Source organism: Dasypus novemcinctus, chromosome 5, assembly GCF_030445035.2.
Source record: "Dasypus novemcinctus isolate mDasNov1 chromosome 5, mDasNov1.1.hap2, whole genome shotgun sequence".
In the NCBI taxonomy this organism is placed as follows: Eukaryota; Metazoa; Chordata; class Mammalia; order Cingulata; family Dasypodidae; genus Dasypus; species Dasypus novemcinctus.
This window is the reverse complement of record NC_080677.1, coordinates 112,876,668-112,889,481: the sequence shown is the minus strand read 5'-3', so window position 1 is coordinate 112,889,481 and position 12,814 is coordinate 112,876,668. Positions and strand designations below refer to the sequence as shown.

The window sequence follows — 12,814 nt, the reverse complement described above, 5'->3', positions numbered from 1 at the left end:
GGAGAGCCGCCCAGCGTGAAAGAAAGTGCAGGCTGCCCAAGAATGGCGCTGCACACATGGAGAGCTGACACAACAAGATGACACAACAAAAAGAAACACAGATTCCTGGTGCCGCTGATAAGGATAGAAGCAGTCACAGAAGAGCACACAGTGAATGGACACAAAGAGCAGACAACTGGGGGGGGGGGAGGAGGGGGAGGGAGAGAAATAAATAAAAAATAAACCTTAAAAAAAAAAACAGAAGACAGCAAGCTGGCACAATGGCATCACATCTTATGAATATAGATGTAAAAATCCTTAACACTAGCAAACTGATCAAATATCAAATTTTAAAAAATTTATATTTTTAATATATTTTCAATTTTTTAAAAAGATACTTAGATTACACAAAATGTTACATAAAAAAAATATAAGGGATTCCCATATTCCCCACTCCTTACACCTCCTACCCTTTCCCACGTTAACAACTTCTTTCATTACTGCAGTACATTCATTGCAATTGATGAACACATTTGGAGCACCGCCACTAAGCATGTATAATAGTTTGCATTGTTGTTTACACTCTCTCCCACTCAATTTTGTAGGTTATGGCAGGATATATAATGACCTGTATCTGTCATTGCAATGTCATTCAGGCAAATTCCAAGTCCCAAAAATGCCCCCATATTACACCTCTTTTTCCCTCTCCCTACCTTTAGCACCTTCAATGGCCACTGCAAACAGAACACTAAGAGGATTATGCACCATAACCAAGTGACATTTATCCCAGCAATGTGAAAGTGGTTCAACATAAGAAAGTCAATCAATGTAATTCACCACATAAATAGAATGAAGGGGAAAAGCCACATGGTCATTTCAATTGACGCAGAAAAGGCATTTGGCAATATCCAGCATCCTTTCTTAATAAAAACATTCAGACAACTAGGAATGAAGGGCGACTTTCTCAACATGATAAAGGGCATATATGAAAAACCCACAGCTAACATCATACTCAGTGGTGAAAGACTAAATGTTTCCCTGTAAGATCAGGAATATGACAAAGATGTCTGCTTTCACCACCCTATTCAACACTGTAGTGGAAGTTCTAGCCAGAACAATTAGGCAAGAAAAATAATAACAGGCATCTGAATTGGAAAGGAACTGAAATGCTCCCTATTTGCTGATGACATGATCCAGTTCCTTGAGTCTGGCATTCAAGACCCTCTAGTTCGGCCCTTGTCTTCCTTTCCAAAACTCAAACATTCATCATTTGTTCTTCCTTTTCCTACTCTTTCCCTCCTCCCTGACATTATCCTGGTTCTTTCCTTCCCCTGTTTAAGTCTACCTGTCTTAATCATACTGATTCTTTACAAGGCCTAGTTCTTATCTCTCATCACACATTTCCTGTGCTCCCTGAGTAACTTCTTCCTCCTGGAACATGTTAGGTAAAGGTAATCATTGTATTTTATCTTATCCCTCTTACCATATTTACTGTCATAAAATTCATGCTGTAGACATACATGTTCTATTTCTTTGTACCACATTTCCATTTTAATTCTTTACCAAGAATGCAATGTCACTGAGATTAGATCTGTGATTGAGTCACTTCTCTATCATCATACACTCACACAGTGTCACAGTATCCTGCATCAAAATACATATCTGGAAGTGGATGTGGCTCAGGTGACTGAGCTCCCACCTACCACATGGGAGGTCCATGGTTCAGTTCCCAGTGCCTCCTAAAGAAGACAGAGAGCTGGCACAAAGGGCAGGTGCGGCAAGCTGACACAACAAGATGATGCCACAAGAGACCAGTAGGAAAAATGCAATGAGAGAAAAAACAAAGGGGGGAACAGAGGTTCCTGGTGCCTCCTAAAGAAAATGAGCAAGACAGTGAGCTGACACGATGGGCAGGTGTGGCAAGCTAACACAACAAGATGATGCAATAAGAGACAGGAGGAAAAGATAATGAGAGACACAACAAAGCAGGGAATAGGCACCTCCCTCCCACACTGGAGGTCCCAGTTCAGTTCCCAGTGCCTCCTAAAGATATAGCACACAGGGAAGAGGACTTGGCTCAATGGATAGAGCATCCACCTACCACATGGGAGGTCCACAGTTCAAACCCAGGGCCTCCTTGACCGGTGTGGAACTGGCCCATGCACAGTGCTGATGAACGCAAGGAGTGCAATGCCATGCAGGGGTGTCCTCTGCATAGGGGAGCCCCATGCACAAGGAGTGCACCCCATTAGGAGAGCCACCCAGTGTGAAAGAAAGTTCAGCCTGCCCAGGAGTGGAGCCGCATACACGGAGAGCTGATGCAGCAAGATGACGCAACAAAAAGAGACAGATTCCCAGTGCCACTGACAAGAACAGAAGCAGACAAAGAAGAACACACAGTGAATGGACACAGAGAACAGACAACTGGAGCGGGGAGGGGGAAGGGGAGGGAAAAAAAAAAGATACAGCACACAGCAAGTGCAAACAATGGGGGGGAGAAATAAACAAAATAAATCTTAATATATATATATACATTTCTTTTTAAAAAAATACATATCTGACAAACGTAATGGTAGGATGGAATGAGAAGCACCGTGCTCAGTGTTGAGTCCTGTATAAAAAGTCATGTTTCTGCTGAATACTCAGAGTACATCCAGAAGACTGGGTTTAGTTTGGGGTACTCATATTTAAGATGGACAGTGCCAATCTAATGAGCAACAGATGGCTGGCTGGGAAGGTCTGCAGACCCAGGGCATAAAGAAACTCAGAATGTTCAGTTTATGAGGAAAAGAAAACCTAATTGGTCCATAATAGTTATTTTCACATATTTGAAAGCTTTCATGTATAAGAAGATTAAACTGATTTGGAATCATGGCACAGAAAAAGAGATAATATCCAAAGGAGAGGGGAGTATCACTTCAAAATAAAAATTAAAAAACAATTTTCATATGAGAACTTCTCAACAATAAATAGTCTGCTTTGGGGAGGTAGTGACCTTCCGATCACTTGATATGTTGAGAGGCAGGAAAGTTGTCTGTCAGAAACAATGAGAAAAAGATTGCCTACAATAAATAAGCATTCTAGTTCCATGAACTTAAAAGATTTATTTCAAAATAACAAGAACAATAATAATACATAAATGCCCACGGGGGAGATTTAGATTCTAGAGCTAACTTTAGCTTGGGTAGGTTATATAACATCTACGTTATAATTAATATTCATCAGCATCATTATTTGCTAGAAATTATTGGGTACACATAATCAAATACAAGAAAAAGAGGCAATGCTTTGTTTTTTATAAAAACTGAAAAGCCAATGCAGGTTAAATATAAAAATAATAGGATATTGAAAAAGAAATGTTATTAAAATGCAATTGACTTACATTTATTTTAATATTTAAAATATGCATTTGATTCTCATTTAGTAGATGAGACATGGTACAACTACTTTGGAGTTTTTTGGGATTTGGGGCTGAAAGTATAATAATCTTGCCCAGTAATTCCACTCGTAGACTACCAACCAAAAGTAGTGGCTTTTAAAAGTTTTGTATGTGCCTTAAAGATGTTTTCTTTTTTTTTAAGATTTATTTTATCGATTTCTCTCCCCTTCCCTGTCCTGGGTGGGCTGTGCTTTAATCACGTGGGGTGGCTCTGCTTGCGGGGCGCACTCCTTGAGTGTGAGATTCCCCTACATGGGGACACCACTGTGTGGCATGATTCTCCTTGCACGCAGCAGCATTGCACGTGGGCCAGCTCACCACACCAGCCAGGAGGGCCTGGGTTCAAACTCTGGACCTCCTATATGGTAGGTGACGCTCTATCAGTTGAGCCACATCTGCTTCCCATAAAGATATTTTGAAAAACTATATTGTCCTTCCCACATTTTAAAACTGACATTTAAATTTTTCAGCATGAATTTAAACAGTCACAAAAAATATAATTTTGGCATATTATAAGTACTTACTCTTTAAACTCACTATTTAAGTATACCCAGAGGAATATAAATTTCAAAGGGATTTGAAACCTACAATTATTCATTTAAAGCATATATAAATAAGCTTTCCTTTAACAGTTAGGTATTTTTCATTTTTCTTTTTGAATTATTATTTCTATTCCATTTTCACCACAGAATTTTATATTAATACAATATTTTTTATGCTTGAAAGTACATTATTGATCACTCTAATGTGGTTTTCTGTAACAAAATTACTTGTATAAATTGCCATGAGTCTAAATTTTAACAATTTTTTGCTTTGAATTACATTATAATTATTATTTAGTAAACATAATTGATTACAACCTTTATTATCTTTGATTTTAACCTAAATATATTACAATTTTTGATGAGTAATTATTGAACAAAAGTAAAATATTATTGGGAGTGTATCTCTCTTTTTTTAAAAATCTGGTTATGTCATCATCTTTTTGGTGTGGCGTGCACCTCTCCACACTGCATAGGTGCCTACACCTCTCACCTCGCAGGTTTGGGATGTCTTTTTTTCTTTTTTTACCAGGAGATTCCAGGGATTGAACTGGGACCACCATATGGTAAATGGGAGCTCAACTGCTTGAGCCACAGCCACTTCTCAGGAATGTATCTCTTAATGAGATGGTTGGGTTTCTTTCCTTTATTAATTGGCACATGTAACTTTGGATAAATAGTGCTCATTGCTAGAATGAGGAAGATTAAGAATTAATCCATGTTTTATTCCTCTGCTATATTAATCTTCCCGAAACTCTGCTTGCAGGCTCACTTGCAAATATTTCTTAATATCTATAATATATAATCTAAATTTTCAAGCCTTATTATTTAAGAACCTTTGTTATTTAGTCTTACACTTCCTATTCAACATTATCTTCCACTACCTTCTACCAGGAACTCTGTTCTAGTCTAAGTTTATCCACATTATCCCCTCTAAATATTAGGCAACTATCTAAGTGCTTCCCCTGCACCCGTGAAATGCCCTTATTTATTCTCTCCACCTTAATAAATCGTAGCCACTGTTCAAGGCCCAACACATTTCTCATCTTCTGTAAAATCTCTCCTGACTCCAACCAACCTTTTTCTCTTTGGCTTTTTTTTTTTGAGGTACTGGGGGCCGAGGATTGAAACTGAGACCTCTTATGTGAGAAGATGGCACTCAACCACTGAGTCACATTGACTTCCCTGAGTTGTTTTTTCATTTGTTTTGCTTGTTGTTTGTTTTTGTTTTTTTCAGGAGGCACTGGGAACCAAACCCAGGACCTCCCACGTGGGAGATGGGCACTCAACCATTTGAGCCACATCCACTCCCTCTCTCTGGCATTTTACTCCTTTTGTCCTTATAATCTATATTGTACAAATAGCACCTGATTATGTACTATACTTTACCTATCTATCCTTAATTATGTATCACATGTAATTTAGTATTTTATCAAACATTCTTTTCTTCCCTAATTGTTTCATGTCTTGTCAATCAGACCATAATTTGTTCCTATTATTAGGTTTCAATGAGAAGTGCTATAATCTATTCACAAGCCCAAAGACATTTTGAACCAGAGGAAAAAAAAAATCAAAGGGATAAATAAAGGTTTCATAACAAGTTTTTCATTTTCACTGACATGTAAAACAGAAGTAACTGTTCTTTCATGACAGTAAGAAGTCTATAGATCAAACCTCAGGAGAAGCATATTTTTAAGAACTAAAAAGAAATACTATTATAGATTATCAAGAGCAACTAAGAGTTTTAAATTGCTTTACTTTAAATATCTTTTAGAACTACAAGATGGATTAAGATCTGGAATTTTCTTGAGGAAGACAAATGCTATGTTTCCAGGCTTTCATGAAACCAGGTCTGACACTTCATCTAAACCACACCCAATGACTGATGTAGGAGCTCTGCCCCTTCATCACCCACATATCCTTTGTTCCTTCTGTTGGTATGATAGCACAAGGGTTAGGTGACTATTTCTGTGGCACATGTTCTTGTCAGGTCCCTCAAAAAACTTGAGGACAGTACTTTTCTATATTGGTGGAAGTCAGGTTATAAGGGCAATATCACCAATCAGAACAGCCGTTACTTAGCTCCTAATGGTAGCTCTACCTGTAGGCTGCAGTGCAGGTGTCCTTGTATTCCTGGAGCTTCACACACACCATGTTGAGGAACTGATCGGAATATGCACTCAAGTCGTGCATCAGGTTCGTGAGGTCTTGCACTGTCTTCTCCACAATGATTGTGCTCTGGAAAAGAACAAAAAGAGAGGACATAGAAACTCAAAAGACATTTTTACTCAAGTAATGGATAGGACAAGGACAGAAACGAAAGGGTTTAATAGTTTAAGATACTTGATCTTTCCTGGAAGGACCGACATATCTTCCATAGAGCAGATTTTCCAAAAATTCGAGGAAGGGTTTTCTGTGGGAGGGCATGGGGCAGGGATTTTCAAATTGATTTCAAATTGATAGCATTCACACACGGCTCAGTGGCTTTTAAGAAAGAAAATACATATTCAGTTGGAGCCTGATTATCACCTCCAGAGCTGTACTTGGAGACTAGGGATCTATTTTAGGTAGCACGAAGAAAAAGGCTTCCATAATATATTCCAAAAGTTTCAAAATCATTCATCCACAGAGAACAACAAAGACTAATATTTTTATAGTGCTTTATATCTTTTGTAGAATGTTTTCACATATACAACATATGTTATCTCTCTTGGGACTCACATAATAATCAAGACAATAATTAACATTTATTGGGTACTTATAAGTGCCAGGCACAATGCTAAGCATTCCACCTGCTTTATGTCATTTAATTTTCTCAACACCCATACCTTTGAGCAGGTCCTACAATCATCTCCAGTTTAGAGATGAGAAACCAAGCTTATAAAGATAAAGTGGCCAAAGTAAGAGTTCTGGTCTTTGCTCTTTAACTACAGCATTTGGCTTCAGAGCTATCTGAATCGGACCACAGGCCAATCATTTTCTCATTAGATCATAATATTTCTTATTTTTGTCACCACTGTAGAAGCAGGGTCCAAATAGAACCAGACACATCCTGAAACTGAATTAAATAAATATTCAAGGGAAAAAAGTTACACGTATCTTATAGTTCAAGATTGATAATAATTAGTAGACAATGTTATAATGGCTGAAAAGAGGCATATTCACTAAAACCTAAATCTATGATTAAGAAATGACTGAGCTATTTAAACCCTTAGATTTTGCCTCTTTTGAAAGGAGCAAAACTAAACTGAAGTCAACATTAATCACACGCTTAGCAGTTTGGAATCCTTTGGTCAATACTGGTTTGTTGATTATGTATTTATAGAAAACTATATAGGCTCTGGAAGGCTCATTCATAAAAGTAAACATTAAAAAATATTTTTTCTAGTCTGATAGTGATCCCTGAAGGTATCAAAGGCAATTTATTACTGTTAAATACAGACTATGAGGTATAGGGTTTTAGCTATTTTTTTCTTTATACAGATAAAAGTATACAGCTCTTCTCAACACAATGGAGGATTACCCACAGTTATGGATTATAATTGCATGCTTATTCAAAATTGGTGGTAGAGGTCTTCTTGTCTTCCTCTTTCTTTCCCTTGTCTCCCAGTAAAATAATCAGATGTAGAAAGGAAGGAACAATTATATTCTGTAAGGCAAACCTCATAGGAACCCCAATTACAGTCTGTATAGAACCCCACAAATGCAACTTCCTTTTCTGTATTGACTTTAAGATAAAAGCATTGTAGCTTCACCCTGATCCATAATCTTGTTCCTTTTTATTTGCATGTGAGTGACAGGGATTGATTCTGCTTGGCTTTATGTCCCTGAGTGCTAACGAGAATCTAAAATCCTCAAACTAATTCAGAACACAGGATAACCCACAACGTGTAGACAACGATTAAAAAATACAGAGTAACCATATACCGCCCAACTAATACCACCATGCATTAGTTCGGTACATATGGTGCAATTGATGAATGAACATTTTTAGAACTATACTATTAACTATAGTCTGTGGTTTCCTTGTTAGGGTTCACTGTTGGTGTTGTACAGTTCCATGGGTTAAAAAAAATTATTTTAACAAATACAATGTAAAATTTCCCCTTTTAACTACATTCAAATATATATTTCAGTGCTGACAATTATATTCAAAATGTCGTGCTACCATAACCACCATCCATTACCAATTTTTTTCTATCACCCCGAACCAAAATTCTGTACAATATAAGTATTAACTCCCTATTCCCTACTCCCAGGCCCTGGTAACCCATATTATAGCTTCTGAATCTATCAATTTGCTTATTCTAATTATTTCATATCAGTGAGATAATATAATGTGTCCTTTTATGTCTGGCTTATTTTTCTCAATAACAGACCTTCAAGGTTCATCCATGTTGTGACATGTATCTGAACTTCATTCCTTTTTATGGGCAAATAGCATTCTATTGTACTGATACACTACTTATTTTTTTTTAAGATTTATTTATTTTATTTATTTCTCTCCCCTTCCCCCACCCCCGCCCCGGTTGTCTGCTCTCTGTGTCTATTTGCTGTGTCTTCTTCTTTGTCTGCTTCTGTAGTTGTCAGCTGCATGGGAATCTGTATTTATTTTTGTTGCATCATGTTGTTGTGTCAGCTCTCCATGTGGGCGGCGCCGTTCTTAGGCAGGCTGCATTCTCTTTCATGCTGGGCGGCTCTCCTTACGGGGTGCATGGGGCTCCCCTACGTGGGGGACACCCCTGCGAGGCATGGCACTCCTTGCATGCATAAACACTGTGCATGGGCCAGCTCCACACGGGTCAAGGAGGCCCGGGGTTTGAACCGCGGACCTCCCATGTGGTAGACGGACGCCCTAACCACTGGGCCATGTCCGCTTCCCGGATACACTACATTTTGTTTATCCATTCATCAGCTGATAGACACTTGGGTTGCTTCCAGCTTCCATCTTTTGGCTTTTGTGAATAATGCTGCTATGAAAATGAGTGTGCAAATATTTGTTTGAGCCCCTGCTTTTAATTTTTTTGGGTATATGCCTAGAAGTGGGATTGCCGTGTCATATGGTAATTCTAAACATAACTTTCTGAGAAACTGCTAAACTGTCTTCTGCAGTGACTGCATCATTATATATTCCAGTCTCCAATAATTGTAATTTTCCATTTTTTTAATAGTAGCCATTCCAGTGGGAGTGAAATGGTATCTCGTTGTGATTCTGATTTTCATTTCCCTAATATCTAATGATGTTGAGCATCTTTTCATATGCTTTTTGGTCATTTGTATATCTTTTCTGGAGAAATGTCTATTCATGGATTGTGCCCATTCTCGCTGTCCCCTGAAATGGCTCCCTTGCCTGTTGGCTCATTGCTTTTGCTCATTGTGCTTGTTGTCTGCTCATTGTCTTTTTTTTTCTTTAGGAGGCAATGGGAACCAAACCTGGGACCTGCCAGGTGGGAAGTGAGCGCTCAACTGCTTGAGCCACATCTGCTTCCCTTTGCTCATTTTTATTTTTTTTATTTTTTTTTTCCCATTTTCCTCTTTTTTTTAAAAAATTTTTTTATTTTTTATTGACTTTGTAATAATATTACATTAAAAATATATATGTGAGGTCCCATTCAACCCCATCCCCCCACCCCCCCTCTCCCCCCCCAACAACACTCGTTCCCATCATCATGACACATCCATTGGATTTGGTAAGTACATCTTTGGGCACCTCTGCACCTCATATACATTGGTTCACATCATAGCCCATACTCTCCTCCATTCCATCCAGTGGGCCCTGTGAGGATTTACAATGTCCGGTGATTGCCTCTGAAGTACCATCCAGGGCAGCTCCATGTCCCAAAGACGCCTCCACCTCTCATCTCTTCCTGCCTTTCCCCATACCCTTCGTCCACTATGTCCACTTTTCCCATTCCAATGCCACCTCTTCTATGTGGACATTGGATTGGTTGTGTCCATTGCACCTCTATGTCAAGAGGAGGGTCAGATTCCACCTGGATGCTGGATGCAATCCTCCCATTTTCAGTTGTAATCACTCTAGGCTCCATGGTGTGGTGGTTGTCCTTCTTCAACTCCATCTTAGCTGAATGTGGTAAATCCAATAAATCAGATTGTAGGTGCTGGAGTCTGTTGCCTTTGCTCATTTTTAAATTGGGGTGTTTACCTTTTTGTTGTTGAGTTGTAGGATTTCTTTATATATTCTGGATATTAAACCCTTATTGGATCTGCGGTATTGAAATGTTTTCTTCCACTGTGTAGGCTGTCATTTTTATATTCATGATAAAGTTCTTTGATGTGAAAAAGTTTTTAATTTTGATGAGGTTCCATTTATCTATTTTTTCTTTTGTTGCTCAGCTTTGAGTCTAAGAAATCAATGCTTAACACAAGGTTCTGAAGAACCTTCCCCTATGTTTTCTTTTAGGAGTTTTATAGCTCTGGTTCTTATATTTAGGCATTGTGAGTTGATTTTTGTATGTGGTGTGAGGTAAGGGTCCACCTTCATTCTTTTGCAAATAGATCTCTAGTATTACCTGTACCATTTGTTAAAGGGACTATTCTTTCCCAATTGAGTGGACTTGATACTCTTATCAAAAACCAGTTGGTCATAAATGTGAGGGTAGATTTCTGAACTCTCAATTTGATTCAATTGATCTGTCCTTGTGTTAGCATTGTATTAGCACCAAACAGTTTTGTTTTTTGTTTAGATTGATTTCATTTCTCCTTACCCCCTTGTTGTTTGTATTTGATATGTCTGTTTGTTTTCCCTTTTTTTTTTTTTAGGAGGCACCGGGAACTGAACCTGGGACCTCCAAAGTGGTAGGGAGGCCTAGCCTAATTGCTTGAGCCACCTCCACTCCCTGCTTTGTTGTGTCTCTTACTGTGTTTCCTGGTGTCTCTTGTTGCATCATCTTGTTGCAACAGCTTGTTGTCTTGCTTGTCTTCTTTAGGAGGCACCAGGGACCAAACCTGGGACCCCCCATATGGGAGGCGGGAGCTCAGTCGCTTGAGTCACTTCTACTTCCCATCCATACATTTTTGATTACTGTGTCTCTGTAATAAGTTTTAAGATTGGGAAGAGTGAGTTCTCCAACTTCATTCTGTTTTTTCAAGATGCTTTTGGCTATTTGGGGCTGTATTAGTCAATCAAAGGGATGGCAGTGCAAAGTATCACAAATCTGTCGGCTTTTATAAAGGGTATTTGTTTGAGGTAAAGGCTTATAGTCACAAGGTCACAACAAGTCCAACTCAAGGTTATTTTTCTCACCAGAGTCTGTTGCCACATGTTGAAGAAAGATGGCAGGCAATGTCTGCGAGGGCTCAGCCTTCCTCTCTCCTCTTAAGGCTCTGTGGGCCCAGCTTCTTCTGAACATAGCTGTAAGCTGGAGGCCTAGTTTCTTTCTGGGCTGCTTAGCTACTCAGGGCTCTGGTCTCCTCAGCTGTAAACTATCAGATGAATGGCACATTTCTCTCTGAGCTCCAGGATCAAATTCTTTCCTCTGCTATGTTTATGGAGCTCTCTCTATTCCCATGTATCTTCTTCTGTATATCTACTTCTCTGAGTGTCCAGGGGGCAGGGACTCAACCCTGCACTCCCTAATGACATGGTATAATCAAAGCCCTAATCTTAACATAATCAAGTAAACATAAAACCTTTGAATTTAATACAATCAAAAGGTGTCACACCCAGTGGAACAGAACAGTTTACAAACATAATCAACATCTTTTCTTGGAATTCATAAATAATGTCAAACTGCCACAGGGGCCATTTAACCTTCCATAAATATTTGATGATAAGCTTTTGCTTTTCTACAAAGAACACTGTTGGAATTTTGTTTGGGATTGCATTAAATCTGTGAATCACTTTGGGTAGAACTACATCTTAACAATATTTAGTCTTCCAATTCATGAACATGGAATGTCCTTCTATTTATTTAGTTTTTCTTTGACTTCTTTTAGCAATGTTGTGTAGTTTTGTGTATACATGTCATTTATATCCTTAGTTATATTTATTTTTAGATATTTTATAATCTTAGTTGCTATTATAAATGGTGCTTTTTTCTTGATTTTTTTCTTCAGACTTTTCATTACTAGTGTATAGATACACGAGAGATTTTTAGATGTTGATCTTGTACCCTGCTGATTTCAATTATTGGCTCTAGTAGATTTGTTGTGGATTTTTTTCAGGATTTTCTGTGTATAGTATCAAGTCATCTGCAAATAGGGACAGTTTTACTTCTTCCTTTCAATTTTAATGCCTCATTTCTTTTTCTTGACTAATTGTTCTGGCTAGAAATTCCAGTGCACTGTTGAATAACAATGGTGACAGTAGCCATACCTTTCTTATTTCTGATCTAATGGGGAAAGCTCTCAGTTTCACTGTTAAGTAACAAAGCTGTGGGTTTTTAATATATATGTCATTTATCATGCTGAGGAAGTTTCCTTCTATTCCTAGTTTCCTAACTGTTTTTATCAAGAAGGGGTGCTGAATTTTGTCAAATGCCTTTTCTGCATCAATTGAGATAATCATGTGGGTTTTTTCCTTCATTGTGTTAATGTGGTATATTATATTAGTTGATTTTATGTTGAACTACCCTGGCATTTATATCAGGGATAATTTTCACTTGATCAAGGTATATAATTCATTTAATGTGCTGTTGGATTCTATCTGTTAGTATTTTACTGAGGATTTTACATCTGTGTTCATAAGAGATATTGCTTTGTAATTTTCTTTTGTGGAATCTGTATTTGGCTTTGGGATGAGGATGATGTTGGCCTCATAGAAAGAGTTAGGGAGTATTTTCTCCTCTTCAATTTTTGGAAGAGTTTGAGCAGGACTGGGGGTAATTCTTCTAGG

At 38.2% G+C, this 12,814-nt stretch overlaps 1 protein-coding gene across 1 annotated transcript in view; it reads right to left on the bottom strand.

Annotated features, from left to right (window-relative positions):
* The window catches only part of EXOC4 (exocyst complex component 4), a 909,491-nt gene that overhangs the window by 158,996 nt on the left and 737,681 nt on the right, over positions 1–12,814 (bottom strand). Inside the window, exon 12 of the mRNA XM_058297373.2 lies at positions 6,062–6,198. Coding sequence (XP_058153356.1) covers positions 6,062–6,198 — 137 coding nt within the window. The remainder of the gene's footprint in view (positions 1–6,061; positions 6,199–12,814) is intronic.